The 20,801-nt window shown below is 28.8% G+C and overlaps 2 protein-coding genes across 2 annotated transcripts; one reads left to right on the top strand and one right to left on the bottom strand.

The window, feature by feature from the left end:
* Positions 1–5,473: 5,473 nt before the first annotated feature.
* LOC126660586 (uncharacterized) lies at positions 5,474–7,728 on the top strand. The gene is made up of 5 exons (XM_050354150.2): positions 5,474–5,870; positions 5,953–6,258; positions 6,660–6,707; positions 6,782–6,919; positions 6,994–7,728. The coding sequence occupies exons 1-5, from the start codon at positions 5,502–5,504 to the stop codon at positions 7,543–7,545; spliced, it is 1,413 nt and encodes a 470-aa protein (XP_050210107.1). The 5' UTR covers positions 5,474–5,501; the 3' UTR covers positions 7,546–7,728.
* Positions 7,729–10,599: 2,871 nt separating this feature from the next.
* Positions 10,600–20,311, bottom strand: LOC126660582 (uncharacterized). The gene is made up of 7 exons (XM_050354147.1): positions 20,211–20,311; positions 14,593–14,749; positions 14,170–14,186; positions 12,571–13,189; positions 11,911–12,484; positions 11,182–11,795; positions 10,600–11,031 (listed from the first exon to the last, which is right to left on the bottom strand). The coding sequence occupies exons 1-7, from the start codon at positions 20,309–20,311 to the stop codon at positions 10,600–10,602; spliced, it is 2,514 nt and encodes an 837-aa protein (XP_050210104.1).
* Positions 20,312–20,801: the final 490 nt, after the last annotated feature.

Genomic DNA, 20,801 nt, shown 5'->3' with positions numbered 1-20,801 from the left:
ACAATAATAGAACATCAGTAAAATAACAGAAAATCATATCTAATTTCTTCAATCGCATTGACGGAGCTCTTTGAATATGCAACTCGGCGATCCGCCCGCTCCACTCGAAGGTTATTTTAAACCAGAAATCGACTCTTTGGTCTTTGAATGAGTCCGATTGAGAGAATATTAGAAATAAGATTTCTACTGATAGTACTTCAGATCTACGCTCCGTAGATAATTCCATCAAGGAAATAGCAGAACTCATAAAGGGTAAGAGGCAGAACTCCACAAAGGAAGACAAAACATCCATAAAGGAAGAAATAAAAATACCAACAGATCTCAGATCTGTGATTATTAACGCAAAATAAACTAAATACGAGATTTGAACAAAAAACGAGAAGGTAGGGAGGTGATTTTGAACCAAAAAATGGCCAAAATCACCTCCCTCTTGTTGCGGCTAGGGTTTCTGAAAAGAAAAAGAGAGTTTAGAGAGATAGAGAGAAAAATGAGTTTTTTTGGTTGTCTATTTTTTTTGGATTGGGATTCCCTCAAGTTCATTTTCAACTTGAGGGGGTCATGTTCAGATCTACACCGTTCATTATAAAATTAACGGTGTAGATCAAAAAGATACAATTTTAATTAAATTAATCTACGCCGTTAATTTTATAATGAACGGTATAGATCTGAACATGACCCCCTCAAGTTGAAAATGAACTTGAGGGAATCCCAATCCATTTTTTTTATATTGTAATTAGGTTTTTTATATAGTTAGTTAAATATATGATAAAATAAATTGTACAATAAAAATAACTTTGATTTTTTAATTTCTTATATCTTTTTAACTTTTTTATATAAAATTCAATTGTTAACATTAAATTTTTGAAAGAAAAAAAAAATTACTACTTTTTTATTTTTGCTAAAACTGAACTTATCCATCTTCACACTCTTAATTATGTTCAGCTTCATATTTGAAATTTTCACTAGCTAATCAACTCATTTTACCATTTTCACACCCCTAGCCATAATCATTATTTCTGTTCTTGAGAATCAAAATGAGCCAGAGATATATCGTACGATTTGATTCGTCCGTGATACTTGATGAGTAAGGTATCTGTCTAGCAGAAGATTCATGGGAACACACAACACTTGATTAACATTCTTTTTTGGGACAACTAATACTTAATTATTTAACGTTTCATGTCAACAAATTTTATCCATTTGATCCTACATTTTTTGGTCTACCTTTTTTTATATTTAATTTTATAAATTTTGCTTTTTTAACTTTTGAAGATTGTTATTTTTATAATATTTTAAATCCTTCTTATCTAGTTGAAACAAACATTTAATTTCAATAAGAAAAAATGCGTGAACAAATCTAATTTTCGGATTAGGATGTTATATATATAGAGCGAGATATTTGGGAGTATAGGTGGCCATGGTTCATAATCTGGCGGTTTAAGAAAAAGTGGAACCGGTCCGAACCGCCTAAGAGATGGTTCTATGACGGTTCCGGTTTAGAACGGTTTAGAAAAAATATTGAAAATAAAATTAAAATTTAATTACTAAAAATATAATTTAACAATAAAATAACTCACAGAGATAGTATTATAAGAAAATAAAGAATTTTTTTAAAGATAAAATATTAACCAAAAGTTTAACTAAAGCAATTATAACATATATTTTATTGCAAATATATATATATATATATATATATATATATATTATATGATAAAGATATAATATATTATATATAATATATATATTTTTATCAATGGGTTCGACTTTTTAATCGCCGGTTCCGACCCGGAATCGCCGGTTCACGGTTCAACAAATTTAAAACCGGGCCGAAACCACCATTTCTACTGTTCCGAGCCGGTTTTAGTCTGGTTCTGAGTTTGACTGGTTTCGGGCCGGAATTGACCGTGCCGGTTGCGGACCGGTTTACGGGCTGACCCGGCCCATGGCCAGCTCTATTTGGGAGTATAATTGTTAGAAAAATAAACATAATGATTAATATTTATTTTTTAGGCTTAATATCTTAAAAAAAAACCCGACCTTTCGTCCCCTTTTCAATCCTACCCTGACGTTGAAAATTTGTCAATTTTATCCTAATTTGCATTTTTTTATTTCAATTGTACCCTAAAGTATATAATTGCCTTTTTTTTATTTAACAAAAGTTCAAAAAAATTCTTTAAAAATGATCAATTTAATATAACAAGTTAATCAAATGCAAAAAAAAGGTCAATTTAGAGAATTTTTTTGAACTTTTGTTAAATAAAAAAAGTTCAATTTTATGCTCCATTATACAATTGAAATGAATAAATGCAAAATAGGGTAAAATTGATTGATTTGCAACGTCAGGGTAGGAGTGAAAAGGGGATAAAAGGTTGGGGTTTTTTAAGACATTAGGCCTATTTTTAAAAAGGACAATGTTTGTATTTTTCACAAAGCATAAAAATTTTGTTAAACCTTTTGCCTTTAACCATAACGCTCTATTTAGCTTAATCTTGGTATATTTGTACCAATAAAGTTAAGCAGGGGCACAACTAGAAAATTTAAAATTGGAGGACAGAAAAAAAAATATCCTAAAAATATAACTAATCATGATAAAAATAAAAATATACATAGAAAAATAGTAATATATATATCAAATTATAATGCATATATGTGCTCAACTAAGTTGTTAATTAAAATATTGGTAAAAAGTTTAATAACTACATTTAAAAAAAGATGAAATACTAATTTTAACTTTTTTAAAAAAATTGTAGGGACGGTCGCCACTTCACCCCAAAGGGCCGGTTCCGCCCTTGAAGCTAAGTACATGTGTTCATATTTTTTTTTTTATGTGATGATATTTATACAGAAACAAAAAGTATGATAGCTTTTTGTACTTTTTTCCAAATTAAAACATAAATTATCTGAAATTTGAAAGAAAAAAAGACAAATCTTCCTAATGAAACTAGTTTAACTTATATAATACACAGATGATAAATATACTATTTTCTTGTTGATTAAGTTATTTATTTGTATTATTAAAATATTTTTCTCCTATAAAATATTGTTGATATGTAGAGAATAAAAGCATGCATAATATCATGTAATTTCTAAATCTAAAAAGTATTATGTAGTACTATAAATTATTAATAAAAGTATATTTGGTTGATATTATTATAAAATCGGTTGTGTAATATTTTGGATTAAAAAAAATAAGTATACATACTAAAATAAAAAAGTAATTACGTAATTTTGCTATTATTTTAGCAAAATTAAATATTTCTCAAAAGCGCCCAAATTAAAAAATACTTTCCAAAAAGAAGCTCAAGTATTTAATAGGTAAAATGTATAAAAAAATCTTTACAGCTTTCATAGAAGTACAAATCAACCCCCTAATTTTTTTGGGGTATAATTAAATCCTCTTTGTTTTCAAATAGAACAAATATCCCCTTTCATCCAACATCATTAAAAATATTCGTTAATGGCTGACATGTCTCTCATAATCATATATGAAAAAAGTTCAAAAATAATTTTAATATTTAAAATACTTACCAAAAATTTATGGGGGTAAGTGTCCCAAAAGTAAATTAAAAGAGTTTATTTGTTTGATTTTAAAATAATAAGGGTTTAATTGTTTAATTTTAAAAATACGGAGATTTAATTGTACCCAGATAAAATAAAAAGGCTGATCTGTATTCTTAAAAAAAATTCGAGAGCTTTTTTATATCTTCTGCCTATTTAATACTATGTTCTATTTCTATCCACCATTCAAATCATTGCAATTGCTGTTAACAATTATAAGCCCAACAAAGTAATACTCAAGATTCCAGAGAAAATTAGGGAATACACTCCAATTTTGAAAATATTTATATAGATTACCTCCCTTATTAAAAGATATAAAAAATACTTCCTCTTTTATTGTTATTTGTGTATTTACTCCCACGTGTCATTTTTAATTATATTTGCGCTGTTTCATTATTATTTTACGCCGTTTTATTTAAAAGTTTTCTTTTATACTCTTAGGGCAGTTATTGCTCATTATTTCCTGTTTCCCTCTTTTCTCTTCTCTTCTATTCTCTCTCGTTCTCGTTCTATTTCACTCTTCGTGTTTTCTGATTATTTGCTCTTCACTGTATCGTTTTTTGATTGTTGTATCTTCCATTGTTACTGCTCTATCATCTGCATTGTTCATCGGTGAGTGATTTCTCTAATTTTTTTTTATTTTTAACGGTTATGCTTTTGTTATATCTTAATTTTTGTTGTGTTAGATGTAGGATTGTGTTTTTTTTATGATTTTATTAGTTTTTTTTATCTTACAATATGAATTGCAAATGATTTTGTATTAAAAATTTGTGAATCTGTTAATGCATGTACAATTATTTGATATTTTGTTAGTTATTATCACTGATTTTGTTTTTTTATACTTTTTATCTCCAGTTTTTATTATACATTATGTCTGATACTGATTTTGATCAAACATTATCGGAATTCTTGATTCAATTGAAGAATCCTGACATTGCTCCTAAAGAAATGGAGGAAGCTTCTGATTCTCCGGTCCGTATGAGTTTGAGGAAAAAGACTATTGGTAGTAAACCTGTTGCTCCTAAAATAGAGAAGAAAGCAATAAAGAAATCAAAATCTGTGCAGAAGTCTGTTGCTGGAAAAAGGAAAGCAAATTTTGTGGTACCTAAAAGAGATATTAAGAGGAAAAGGCTTGGTACTGATAATTTGGATAAGAATGATTCATTTCAGGTATTTTTTTGATTAATTGTACTGATAATCGAATGATAATATGATTATAACATGATGACAAGTTGATGATAACATGATGATAGCGTTATGTTAGTATAAATGTGTATACTGATAATATTATGATAATATGCTTTTTGTGATAATATTGTGCAACTTGTATGTGTTCAGTTGTTTGGTAATATGATGATAATATAAAATATTTGTTTCTGTTGATACTCTTATGATAATAGTATGTCATTTTGAGAGTGTTGTTTTTTTCTGGTAGTTGTATGTGTTCAGTTATTTGATAATATGATGATAATATAAAATATTGCTTTTATGTTGATACTCTTATGATGTTTTTAATAGTTTTTGTATAACTGATGACAATTTTATGACAGTATGATACCATGATGGTAAGTGTACTGATAATCGAATGATAATATGATTATAACATGATGATAAGTTGATGATAACATGATGATAAGTTGATGATAACATGATGATAGCGTTATATTAGTATAAATGTGTATACTGATAATATTATGATAATATGTCATTTTTTGTGATAATGTTGTGCAACTTGTATGTGTTCAGTTGTTTGATAATATGATGATAATATAAAATATTTGTTTTCTGTTGATACTCTTATGATGTTTTTAAATACTCTTTGTATAACTGATGACAATTTTATGACAGTATGATACCATGATGATAATGATGTTTTTTTTATAATAATATTTTTGTATAACTGATAACATGATGAAGATGCTGTAAAGTTTGCAAAGCTTTACATGGTTCAGTGTTTTTTATTGGGTCATCTTGGAACTACTTTGGTTGACGATCGGTTCATTCACTTGCTTGACTGCCCTGATTATGATGATTTTCCATGGGGAAAATATTCATTCCAGTTATTTGTTCAGTCTACTAAGAACAAGCTGTGGACTAAACATAATGCATCAAGTCAATCTGCTTTCTATCGTTTGTATGGTTTTCCGCATGCTATTCAGTTTTGGTTTTATGAAACATTGGTTTCTGTGCCTGAGTATTTGTGTACTTTGAGCAATGCTGCTGTTTATCCTCGATTACTGCGTTGGAGTCCGAAGGATATTAAGAAAATGCAGAACTTTGATTTTCAGGTTTTTGATGATGGAACTGAAAAGGTATTATGATTCTTATTTAACTTTTTTTCTTTTATTGATTTGTGTGTTATTTGTGAGCTAATTATTTTTTTATTTTTTATAGGTCTCAGTGCTTTCAAATATTGTAGCAAATGAGTTTGAGTCAAGTCAACTTATTGTTACTGGACTAAATTATCAAGGTCAAGTTGTGAAGCGAGCAAGAACTTCTGCTTCTGATTCTGAAGATAAAATATTGAAAGTGGCAAGGTCTGCTTGTATTAAATTTGTCCATGAATTGAAAGCACTAATTTTTGATAACAAGGCTGATTATTCTGATGTGGAGTGTGACGTTCGAAAGCGCATTTGTGCTTCTGTGGTTAGTTTTGAAGAAAATCAATTGAGTGATATTTTTGATGACAAATCTGGAAAGGTATGTGTTTTTATAATAACATTACGATAATAGTATATTATGATAACTGTATGATAATGTGAAAATACTGATACTTATATGATATTTTGATGCTCATCTGATAATGTGATGATAATCTGATAATATGATAATTGTATGATAATTGAATGATAATTGTATGATAACATTTTTGCATAAAACTGTTACTGTTTTAATATTACATATTTATTGTTAGCATTGCAATGATACCTCTATGATAATACTTAATTGTACTGTTATTTTTATGCTTTTTCATGAGTTGTGTTTTGCTGTTTTGTTAATGGCTTATATGTTCATGATAATGTTTTTAATTAATGAGAATATGATGATACTTTTATGATAATCTTTTTTATTTATAATGATATAATCATTGTTTAATATAGGCTGATACTGTAGAAGAACTGATATATTCTTCTGACGGTGATTCTGAGGTAAATATTTTTATATATATTTTAATAATATGCATTATTCTAATTATTAATTTGATTAATTTTCATTTTTGCAGACTGTTAATGAGAATAACAGTGGCTCATCGGAGGAAACTGTGAGTGATGATGATGTGAGTCATAAGGTTTTTAAGGAGAGTGCTGCGATTTTAAATAATGAAAATGTTGTACCTGTTTCTGAATCAGTTGGAGGAAAGGTATTTTTTTTATTGTTGTTGATTTCTTTATAATTAACTGTACATTTTACTAATTAATCTTTTTCTGCTATTAGTTTGATGCTGAGGTAAATGTTGAGGAAGTGAAATCCTTGTCCAATGATAATCCTGAAATTGATGATTGTGGTGTAGAAGATGTGGCTGAAGATGTGGGAGAAGCTGTGGCAGAAGTTGATTCTATTGCTGATGATTCAGAGAGGAATTTTGATGTGGATGCTTTTTTTGATAGCAATCCTAGTCAGTGTACTGATAAATTTGATGTAGTTAAGGAGGCTGAGTTACCTGACATAACAGAAGAAATTGAGGATGCTGATTTAGTTCAAAAAAGGGATGTAATTGGGGATGCTGAGAATGTAAATGTAGCTGATGATATTAATCAGGCTGAGAATTTTAATTCTGTTGAGCCGTTGGAGCAGGTCGACAATGTCAATTTCGTTGAGCCGTTGGAGCAGGCTGAGAATGTTACTGCTGTTGAGCTGATGGTGCAGGATAAGAATATTAACGAAGCTCTGGATTCCGTTGCAACTGAGCAGTCTATTAGTACTGATGGTGTTCCAGACAAGGAACAATTGAGTTTAAAAGAAAAGGAATCTGACTTGGAGGTATAAGCATACAAGTTTGTTAATTTTTTGCTCTCTTCCTTTTTTATGATATTGTAATGATACTGTTCTTTTTTTTATTTTTTGAGTTGTATGGCTACTTGTAAGTTAATTACATGATACTGTAATGATAATGTATTATCTTTATACTGTTATGATAATGTAATTTTATTATTTTTTAATTGATACTGTATTGATAATATGGTGTTTATATGAGCTGATTTTTTACATTTATGTGATACTGTTATGATAATGATAATTACATGATAATGTCTTATTTTTTACATTTATATGATACTGTTATGATAATGATAATTATATGATAATATGTTTTGATACTGTTATGATAATGTAATTTTTTTATGCATTGAGTGTGTCATGATAATTATATGATACTATATGATACTATTATGATAATATGAAATATTTTTGATTATTTTTTATGTAACAGAATGTTTGTAGTGCTGCTGGTGAAAAAACTGATATGCACAAACAAATTGAAGTTGAATTTGAGATGCTTGGTGAAGTCTGTAGTGATGAGTTTATGACACCTCCTGTTGAGCAATCAGATTTAGATGTTGCAAAGACAACTTTAGAGAAGAAAGTGGATGATAATTCTGATACTGAGATGGATGGTCTTGCTGCTTGTGAGCTACAAGTATCTTCTATTGTGGCATCTTTGTCTACCTGGATTTCGAATGAGGTATTTATTAAATTTAGGTTTTGTTTATTTTTCAATTATTTATGCAAGATAAGTTAACTGAACCTTCTGTTTTATGAAATAAGGTTCCTAAAAAAACAGTTATAAAAGAAGAGAATGTCATTGCTGAACAAGATATACAAGTTAAAACAGTTACTGCTCCTCCAAGAAGGAGATTGAAAGTAATGTTTTTAAATTTATTTTATTTTTAATTAGATGTAATATTTTTTGATATTGTAATGATAATGCAATGTTTTGTTTTCGTATTGTAACAGCTTCCCACAAGGAAAGCTAGTGAAAATTTGAAAAAGGAGACAACGTTGACAAATGTAAAAAGTTGGGCAATTCCATCTTTTGCTTTACTGGAAAAAGTTCGAAACTTAGACAAACCTGAAAAGGTTAAATCAGTTGGTTTGGTGTTTGTAAATCGCAATCCGTTGCTCCTAGAAAGTGTGTCTGATATGTGTAATCAAGCATGGCTTTCTGAATTTAATGATTGGATTTGTGTTGGCACATACAAGAGGAAAACAGAACAGTAAGCTTTCTGTCATTTTCTTATTTTAATATGTATATTTTTTTTATCTTGTTGTGTATTTAACACAATTTTTTTGAATTTTTGTAGCCATGAAATTTATTATCCAAACTATAAAATTTTAAAACCAGTTATAAGGCTTGGCGGAGAGGAAATTCGTGTGAAAGATTTCTTTTTCAAGCTTCATACACCTGGAGCTTATTTGGATTCAAGTGTAAGTGTATCATTATTTGGATAACAATATGATAATATAGATTGATAACATTATGATAATCACTGGTGATGAAAACAGTGGATAAAATAATGAGATAATGTTTTCTGATAACATTATGATAATCTAATTATAACATTATGATAATATGTGTTTTTATGATCATAAATGTTTTTATGATACTTCTATTATTAATTGGTTTGTTTTATTATTTTATTTTCAGCATATTGACTGCCTGTTTGCATATTTGAGGAAGAAGTGTTTGTTTCTGAACAATGGTTACAGTACATGTGCAAATTTCTTTGACCAGTATGTGCAGAATGGGTATTTAATCTATAAGGAGGTTGGCAGTGTGACTGAAATACCGCAGTTCTCTGAATTGTATAATATCATTGTTGGTGAAGATGGTGTTTATAAGAGGGCTTGGGGAGATGTGAAGAATGTACTGTTCCCAGTTCATCTTAAAGTTGATGGTGAAAATCAGGATCATTGGATTCTTGCTAAGCTCAGTTTTGAATATAGGACTTTTTTTATCTACAACTCTCGCAGGAGTGAGCTCTATGACAAGCATACTTCTATTGCTATGAATGCATATGCAACATTGATCCCATTTCTATTGGATACTGTTGGATTTTATGATCGAAGGGACATCGACTTCAAATCTGTTTATTATATGGGCAAGAAAAAAACTGATCCATTCGTTGTAGCTTATGTTAACAACCTTCCTGTTCAAGAGGATGCGTAAGTCTCTATCTTTTGGTCTTTTTTATATTTTTTTGAAATAGTGATTTAATGAGATAGTTTCATAATTATTATACCACAATGCAGAGATTGTGGCGTTTACGTTGCAGCTTTTGCTGAATACTTGATAGAAGGGAAGGCTATTCCGAGACAAATCAGTTGTAGTGTTGTTCGTGAGCGATATGCAGCAAATCTGTACATTTATGGAAGGTGGAAGATCAAGAGTGGATATATATCAAATGAATGTTAATGTTTTAGTTTTTGGTTTAGGCGTTTCATTTTGTTATTCTGTAAAAAAAAATGGTTGTGTAGATTTTTTTTACTGTTAATGACTTTTATTATGATGTAATGACAATTGTTTGATCAGTTTTATGATAATGAGATGATAAGTTTGTGATACATAAATGATGATAAACTGTTTGTTCATTATCAAATGTTTGGTTTACTGTGACTCATATGATAATTGTATGTTTAATATTTAGATGATTTTTATATATTTTAATGATTAACATATGATAATATTTTATAATATTTGTATATGGTTGATAATAAGATGATAATGTAATGATAATATTATGATAATAACATTCATAAATGATAATAAACTGTTGTCCATTTATCAGATGTTTGGTTTATTGTGACTCATATGATAATTATACGTTACTGTTATCAAATTTATGATTATCTGATTTTATATATTTTAATACTTAGATGATAAACATATGATAATATTTTATCATAATGATATATGGTTGATAATAAGATGATAATGTAATGATAATATTATGATAATAACATTATATTACTCCATCAGATATTGAATGATATTTTTTTATTTATTGAAAAATAGTACTATTGAAAATCTCAAATCACAGTTTTCTATCTGTTTTTTGGAATATTTTTACAAGTTTTACGATTATGTCCATAATATCCACATCTGCTGCACTTGTTTTGATTCTTTTGTTCTTCTGCTCCTTTTATTCTTCTCTTTTTTGGTCTTCCTGGCTTAGTTCTCCCTATAGGAGGTAAGACAATGATATCCTCAACCTCTGCAGTGACTTCCCATGTTTCTTCTTTAGGAACTGGGTATACAGTTTGTGCATATGTAGCAAGCATTGCTTCATTTGTGAAGTACTTTGAGCAATATTCAGTTGGGTCTTGATGTTTGTAGTTTAATACAGCAGCAGCATGTTTACATGGGATCATTTCTTCTTGATATCTGTTGCATGTACAAGATTTTTCCTTGATGTTAACAGTAGAGGTATCACCATTTTCAGTAACAGTGTATATGTCATCATTAGATGGCTCTACCTGATATACATGTGATAATGTCAAAAATATTAAAAGATAATAGCATATGATAATAGAATGATAATAGCATATGATAATAGAATGATAATAAACTGATAATAGCATGATAAGATGAAAATATTTCTAACTGTGATAAGAATGAATCCGTACCTCTATTTTGAGTGAATCTAAATAGTTTTGCCTTAGGACAGCATCATATTTTGAAGACAATTTTGTAAAGGTTCCTTTAGCAATATTTCTGTTCTTGTAGCTCCACCTTTGAACCAAATTTCTCAAGTATTCCATAAGCATCGTAACTGGTAATTCTCGTGCTCTATTTACTGCTGCATTAAATGACTCAGCAGTATTTGAAGTCATTATGTTGTATCTTTTGTTCACAGAATGTGAAACTGCCCACCTTTCAAAACCTGCATCTTTGAGATAAGCTGTAACTCCTGGATTTACGTTGCTCATTTCTGCCATATGAGTATTGAATTCTTCCTTTGTATAAGCTCTTGCTGCTGCTTTGAACAGGTCTTTAATTGTCTTCTGATCCTTTTTAAATCTGCTTTTCACGTTACTTAGTAAATGATATAAGCAAATATCATGTTGAACTTCTCCAGCAAAAACACTTTCTATTGCATTTTTAATACTCATATGTCTGTCTGAAATTATACACATTCCTTCCCTTACACCAAAAACAGTTTTGATTTGTCTAAAAAACCAATTCCAAGATGCATCATTTTCTGAATCTGTTATTGAAAAGGCAAGAGGGAAGATTTTTCCTGTAAAATAAGAAGCAAAATAAAATAATGATATTACGATGATACTGTAATGATATTATAATGATACTGTAATGATAATATGATGATATCGTGATGATAATGATATTAATCATACCTGCTGCATCAAGAGTTGAAGCTGAAAACAGAGAACCTCCAAATGGTCCTTTCAAAAATGTAGCATCAACAACCATAATAGGCATACAGTGACTCCATCCACTTATTGATGCATTAAGTGACATGAATGCATAAAGAAAAGTATGATCCACATTTCTTTGTAAGCTTACAACTGATCCTGGATTTGTTTGCTTCACCATGTGAAGATATCTCGGTAGTAGACCAAATGAATTTTCTGGTTTCCCTCTTAAAAGCTCTAGTGCAATTTCTCGACATTTCCAAGCTTTCCAGTAATCCAATTTAATGCTATAATCATTTCTCATGTCTCTGATTATGTCATTAGGTGTGTAAATTGTCTTGATATCCAACAAGTTTGACTTTATTATTTTTGCTATGGTTTTTGAGCTGACAAACCTCAGGTCTCCCATTCTCATCTCCAAAGAACATGTATGATAATTGTTGAACTTACGTACCCGAAACATTTTTGTATGACCAATTTTCGAGGCATAAAATTTCCAATCACAATGGTCATCTATGCATTTTAATCGGTACTGTCTTGCGCATGATTTTTGGACCTGTAATTATTAATAATATACAGTATCAGTTTTTTGTGAAACTGTTATGATAATAAAATGTCAAAATCAGAATATTTGAAATGTACCTTGAACTGAAAGTGTTCTTTTAGTCCATATAGGCTCATCTCTGATATTAATGTTTCTTTATCTGTGAATATACCTCCTTCTTCTATTTTCTGATTTGCTTGATTGGTTGCAACATGATCTTCATCAAAATCTGTTTCTGGAAGATTTTCTTGAAGTGTGCAGAGAAGATTTGCATATTCAATCATATCCAAATTTGAATAAGACATTTCTGTTTCTTTAGAGTTTTGTTCATCCAGTTGCGTTATATTGTCTTCATGAACAAGAAGTGAATTGTTTGCAGCTTCTGATGATGATGTTTCCAAAAAAGAAGCAGATTTATTCAATATGATGCAGATTGGATATCTTGTGAAGTTAAGTTCACTCTTCTTTAACTGTATATAGAATCTGAGACTTCTTTCATCTGCTATTTTGACTGGAGGATAATCATCACTGATTAGATATTGAATATCTAATTCAGTTTCAGTATCTTGAACTTGCAAACTTTGATATACTAATTCGATAAAACTATTGAATGTGCAGTTCATTTCCAATAAAATTCCTATCATTTTAAAGTCAGTATACTTTCCATCTTCAGTCCATTGCCCATCATGTTGCATTAGTACTTGGATAAATTCCATCCTGAAAATGATAAACAGATGATTATCAGTTGAAATATTATCATATGTGTATCACAATAACATATGATAATCTGATGATACTGTATCATCTGATAATCAGACTGTCAGATACTCATATGATAATCAGACTGTCAGATAGTCATATGATAATCAGACTGTCAGATACTCATATGATAATCAGACTGTCAGATACTCATATGATAATCAGACTGTCAGATTATCATATGATAATCATATGACATTATCATATGACACTCACAGCTTCAATATGACTATCTGATTATCATATGACTATCTGACAGTCTGATTATCATAACAGTATCTGACAGTCTGATAGATAGTCAGATACTCATATGATAACTGTCAGATAATCATATGATAATCATATGACACTCTCAGCTTCAATATGACTATCTGATTATCATATGACTATCTGATAGTCTGATTATCATAACAGTATCTGACAGTCTGATAGATAGTCAGATACTCATATGATAATCAGTTTTTGTCAGATACTCATATGATAATCAGACTGTCAGATAGTCATATGATAATCAGTTTTGTCAGATACTCATATGATAATCAGACTGTCAGATACTCATATGATAATTAGTTTTTTCAAATAGTCATATGATAATCAGACTGTCAGATACTCATATGATAATCAGTTTTTCAGATAGTCATATGATAATCAGTTTTTCAGATAGTCATATGATAATCAGACTGTCAGATACTCATATGATAATCAGACTGTCAGATACTCATATGATAATCAGACTGTCAGATAGTCATATGATAATCAGTTTTGTCAGATACTCTTATGATAATCAGTTTTTGTCAGATAGTCATATGATAATCAGTTTTTGTCAGATAGTCATATGATAATCAGACTGTCAGATACTCATATGATAATCAGACTGTCAGATACTCATATGATAATCAGACTGTCAGATAGTCATATGATAATCATATGACACTCACAGCTTCAATATGACTATCTGATTATCATATGACACTCATAGTATCAATGACTATCACATTATCATATGAGTATCAGATTATATGCATCACAATATCATATAAGTATTTTTTTTTCACATTATCATATGAGTATGAGTATATCAAATTATCACAAGAGTATCATTTGAAAATCACATTGTGTCATAATCAGACTGTCAGATACTCATATGATAATCATATGACATTACATTATCAGACAACATCAATATGAGTATCAGATTATCAGATGAGGATCACATTATCAGATTTGCATCACAATATCATATAAGTATCAGATTGATTTTTCTTATAGGTTAAAATTCAAATATCATCATATTTTTATAATCGTATAATCAAAAGAAGATAATATAAAAAGCAATTTTATTCACGAATATAGTCAATTACCTTCAAGAATCTCCGTTTTTTCAAGAGCGAGCTGTTTTTCGAGCAGATTATGAGGAACGAACTATTTTTCGAGATCTGGAAGTTGTTACAGAGATCTGGATTTAAGAATTTGCAGAATCGGAGAAGATTTTTCCAAAACAGAGAGCTTGAAAACGAGCTGTGAGAAAATAGAGAGAGAAAATAGAGAGAGAAATTTGAGAGAGAAAAGGAAGGAACCTCGTTGTTAGTGAAATTAATGAGCTTATATAGTGGAAGTAAATTTATAATTATAAAAGTGAGGAGAGTAAAAAAATAAAAGGTTTAAATTCGTGATGTATTTTTTGTAAGATTTCCGCGCTGATGTATATTAACATATTATTTTTGTATTTTAGGTAAATATGTATTTTTCTCAAGATTCCAAGAATAAGCCCAATCTAAAACCGAAACAACTTAAACCAGCTACCACACTAAATTTAAACTTGTAACCAAACACTTAGAGACCAAGATCGGTTGGTCCCATCAGTTTTGATGGTCGAACCGAAAAACCAAAAACTAAAAATTGATAAAAATGCAGAACCAAACTCAAACCGAAGATAGTTAAAATGACATTCCAAAAAATAGAAAATTTCATTTTAATTCGATTCGGTTGAAAACCGTTTTTCTAAATATTTATATTATATTTAAATTTATATAATTAAAATAATATTGACTTATATTGTTTATATATGTTATTAGTACATTTTAAATATTATAAAAAAATTATTAGCTTATGTTATCAATTTGGTTGGTTTACTGTTTTTTTATTGTGATATTCTACTTTAAACTAACTTGATTTCTTAATTTTAGTTCTTTGATATTCATTTTGTATTTTATTAGAGAATAATTAATTGTTTAAATGTTTTTCATTAATCTGCATTTGTTATTTTTTAATAATTGTTTGCTTGGTATATGATTCAAAACTAAATATCATCTATATATGGATTTATACTGATTATATATAATAGTTTAAATCAAAAATAAAGGTGGTTAACTTTCCTCTTTTATTTCCATGATACCGGTGGGGCATTCATTCGGTTTGGTCGAAATCAAACTGATAACTTCTTAACTCTTCGATCGAATATTCAATATTGAACCGATTGAATAAAAAGTTTTAATTAAAAGCTGATTCGATCAAATAGAAAAAAAAATCTAAAACCGAACCAACTGAATAGGCTGGTAATTCGGTCAGTTCGATTAAAACCGGAAAATTATGAGATGTAAATCAAAAAAAGTATACATCTGTTGATGATATTGAAAAGTGCCATTTAGAATGTTTAGTTTATATTTTTCTTGGTAAATGATAATTATGAGTCAGATTTAATAGATTTTGACAAAATTATATATATATGTTTTTTTTTTGGTTGTAAATTCATCCAAAACAAATTAATGAAAGAAAATGGATTTTCTTATCAGAAAATTAATTTAAATTCATCTTTCTAACTTTTTGAAATATTCTATCAGAATATAGATGATATTATGGTGACAATAAAATATATTTATTTTATTAAGACCAATTTTGTTGAGATGTCCAAAAATTTAATTTTCTACCTATAAATATATATATATATATATATATATATATATAAAAAGAAGAAAAATATTATTTAATCCATCTATTTTAACCTATCTTATTATAACACGTCAATTTTTCCTTTGCTTAATTTCTATTCAAAGTTTATACTTCAATTTTCATTTGCTCAATTTCTACTCAAAATGTATGTTTCAATTGTTCTTTTTTTAAAATATATTCACTCGTATATGTGAGTTAATTAGTATTAACCATAAGAAAATATTGTACGTATGATTGCAATTAGATTAAAATTCCAATCCTAACTCCTCCAAATCAATTTGCTACCAACTAAGCATAGATTCTGAATTTTAATTTGCAAACGAAACAGAATATTGAAGCAACCAAATCACTTTAATTCTATTTTGATTAACTAATGGAAATGAATATTTACGATCTTCAAACCAAAACGAACTTCAGTCATATATAATTATCTTTTGAATTTTTAAAATAATTTGTACATAAAAAACTTAAACTATTATTTTATTATCTTTTGATAACTAAATTTTATTTCATTTTAATTTGATCATTACACTTTCTTTTTATTTTGACGGAAGTCTACGCTTATGTGGCAAACAGATTTTGCCACATGACAATCATTTTCTAGCCTATTTTTTCTTGAAATCCTACCGCTCATGATAATCATTTTCATTAGAATTGTTTGAGCTACAAAATTATATTGTAAATTTTTTCACAAAATTACGTATAAATGTAATTAGTTTAGGTAAAAATAAATTACTGCAAAAAAAAATCATCTCATATATTTACAGTTACTTTGAAACATAAAATAGAAGCTTCTCCTAAAGGTTCAAAAATTTAGGGTAATCTACACAAATCCCCTAAAATTGACCATGTCTAATGTTTTTACCTCAGGTTTTTCATTTTTGCAGTAATCTCTCAATAAAATCAAAAACATTTCACAAATCCCTCATAATCCAAAATGAACCAAAATCAAAAGAAAATAAGACAATTATAACCTTCAACCAAATCAACATCTGTAACAATTTAACATTACTCAATGGATAACTCAGTTTCATTTTATCGATGTAGCATTCCGGCGAAGCTACAACGGTGGTCCGGTAGAGGGATGGCAGTTCGATGGCGGTCCGGCGGGGTATGGACGATCACTTGTCGTCTTTTTATTCTTGGATCTAAAACCATTCTACCTATTACAACTAGATCTGTATCCACCATCGACTGCTACCGGACTTCGCCGGCTATTCATAGATCACGCAAACGTTCTTCGACCGTTACATCTGTTTTATGGTCTCCGATTACACAATTTCACCAAATATGTAAAGCATCAATCAGTAGGATATTGAAAAAACTTAAGCAATCAAAGATGAGTAAAGGAGGCACGGCGGCCGGAGCAACTGAGGGAAAGAAGAAAGGAGCATCTTTCACAGTGGAAGCTGAAGAATGCTGAGACTTGAGTAAAGGAATTACTGAGAGAAGAGTTTGAAATGGCGGACACAAGACTTGAAGCGGTGGAAGAAAAAAATAGTTACAGTGAAGAGAGGGCTTAAAACGGCAAAGCAAGAGATTGAAACGGCAGAGACAAAGATACAAGAGGTGGTTAAATTTGGAGGATTACCACAAGCTGGTGTTGTGGTTGTAGTGGAAATTGTTGGTATATTGGTTCATATTTCCATTGTTAATTGAATTTAAATACCTGAAGTCAAACATCTTAATTATTTTTTCAATTTGTTTTGCTTTATTTATATTATATATATTATATCTTATTTGGTAATTTGAATTGGTGTTTTATTTATGTAATCAGTCACTATATGCAAATTTCATAAAGTTAATATCACTTTTAAGTTCTAATTATTTATAAATTGTAAGTTTTCTCTTATTGTTTATGATTTTATCTGCCAATTATATTTCACTTAAAAATAGTTATTCAATTCTTACAATAGACTATATCTTTAAAATTCTTCATATATAAAATATCATATGAGATTGTAAAGAGAAGTAAGACATTTTTTTATAAAAAAAATGAATTAAGGTAGTTCAATTAATATAGGTTCATATCAGGTTCACATCAGGTTGATTTTTAGTTCAGTTGATATAGGTTCATATCAGGTTCACATCATGTTGATATAGGTTCATATCAGGTTCACATCGGGTTGATTTTTAGTTCAGTTGATATAGGTTCATATCAGGTTCACATCATGTTGATTTTTAGTTTAATAGACTATCAAATACATTTCACTTTTAAGAGATATTTAATTTGTATATTACACTAAATCTCAAAATTTTATTTATATAAAATATCAGTTAAGATTGTAAAGAGCAGTAAGACAAATTTTTTTAAAAAATTAAATTAAAGTAGTTCATTTGATATAGGTTCACATCAGGTTAACATCAGGTTGCTTTTCGGTTTTATAAACTATCAAATTAAGTACAGTTAAAAGAGATTTTTAATATATATATTACACTAAATGAAATTCTCTCTATATAATATGTCATTTAAGATTATAAAGAGCAGTAAGATAAATTTTATTAAAAATTGAATTAAGGAAGTTCAGTTGATATAGGTTCACATTAGGTTGATTTTTGGTTATATAGACTATCAAGTACATTTCACTTCCAAAAAATATTCAATTTGTATATTAAACTAAATCTCAAAATTCGCTCAATATAAAATGTCAGTTAAGTAAAGAGCACCAAAACAAATTTTATTAAAAAGTGAATTAAGATAGTTCATTTGATATAGGTTCACATCAGGTTCACATAAGGTTGATTTGCGGTTTTATAAACTATCGAATACATTTCACTTAAGGAGATATTCAATTTGTATAATATACTAAATCTCAAAATATCTCAGTATAAAAATGTCAGTTAAGATTGTAGAGAGCAGTAAGACGACAAATTTTATTAAAAATTGAATTAAGATAATTCAGTTGATATAGGTTTACATCAGGTTCACATCAAGTTGATTTTTGATTATATATACACTGTCAAATACTATACTAATTTCATTTTAAATTTACTTTTGATTTAATTTTTACAAAAACTTAAATAGTTTACTTTTAAAAAACCATTAGTTTATTTGTCATTTTATAAATTTATTTTTAATAGTATAAATTATCAATAGATTTATTTTAAAACTATAATCAGCTTATTAAGAATTTACTTTAGTTGGTAAGGTTTTGAATAAACACACAAGTTGAAGTAAAAAAATATGGACAGTAGTCAATAGAAAAGATGACTGAATTTCGACCACAAACTCTAACCAAAATAATATCATTCTAGGCAAAAAGAACCCAAACTGATAAGTTTGTGCTAATTGTAGTTGATTAGCAAAAGGGGGTAAACTAACTTTTAATTAATCCAAAAAAAATTGCTTATGTAAATAGTTCCTTAAAACTTCATATGTTTCTGTATTGATGGCTATAAACACGCAACCGCAAGTACTTTCATCAAGCTTAACTCATATAATCAAATGAATTGTTAAGCTGCTAACTTATCCATTATTAAATTATATAAAATGACAATTAAAAACACATATTAGCAATGAAGTAAATGGATTCTTATAATTTTTCAACGAAGATAACAATAACAGATGCAGAAATTAATCAATTTCATAGAGTGACATCAAAATTCACTATCAACAGCAACACCTTATTTGCTTCCATTTTAATAAAAAAATTTATTTATAATTATCAATTCTACTATCATTTATTAAAACAAGAGAATGAGCAGCACATTGTAGCAAATAGAGAGCAGGTGTGGACAAATCCATAAAGAATGAAAACATAATAGAAATTTAAAACAACAAGGACACGGTTTACATAGCAATTCAGGTCCGGCCACCGACCGTCGGAGCTTTGGAAAGAAGAGATTATCCACCAATTTCTATGATTTTCATAAACTTCAAATCTCTCTACACCAATAAATAAAAAACTTCAATTCAATTAATAATCAACATTAACAAATCAATTACAAATTGAAATCAATTTCAATCTATTATCAATTTCAATTGGAATTTTGAAATCAACCACTTTGTACCGATCTAGATAATATTAACCTGTAATGTTGAAATCGACCACCAGATGCACCACCTCGATCATCGGCAGTCCGATCATTGCCGCTCGAACCCAGTGGCCCAACCACCAACCAACCACACATATACACCAACCCAAACTCTAATCATTAAGCATAGATTATATAAGGACTAGAAACATGAGAAAAGGAACAACCAAACAATAATAGAATCACAACAGCTCGCCGACCAACTATCGCCGACCATGAATGGATGTACAGTGTCGTCCATAGTAGGCTTTCAGAGGAGAAAAAAAGGAATTGATTGTGCGTATTACACAAACAATGGTAATATACAAGTGAGGGATAAAATAGGGATAAAAATATATAAAGGTAGGCATGAAAAGAATATTTTAAAATTGAGGAATTTTTGCAAGAAACAAAAAGTTGAGTCACTAACGTAAACTTTTGAGATTTTGAGGGATATGGTGTAATTTTCTCAAAAATTTACTATGTTATATCCTACACTTATAAAACATTACAATTGTTGTTAAAAAATTTAAGCCCAATAAATTAAGACTCAAGAATAAGCCCAATCTAAAACCCAAACTTATACCTGTAACTAAACACACAGTGC

Source organism: Mercurialis annua, linkage group LG8 (genome assembly GCF_937616625.2).
Source record: "Mercurialis annua linkage group LG8, ddMerAnnu1.2, whole genome shotgun sequence".
Lineage (NCBI taxonomy): Eukaryota > Viridiplantae > Streptophyta > Magnoliopsida > Malpighiales > Euphorbiaceae > Mercurialis > Mercurialis annua.
This window is presented reverse-complemented; position numbering and strand designations above follow the sequence as displayed.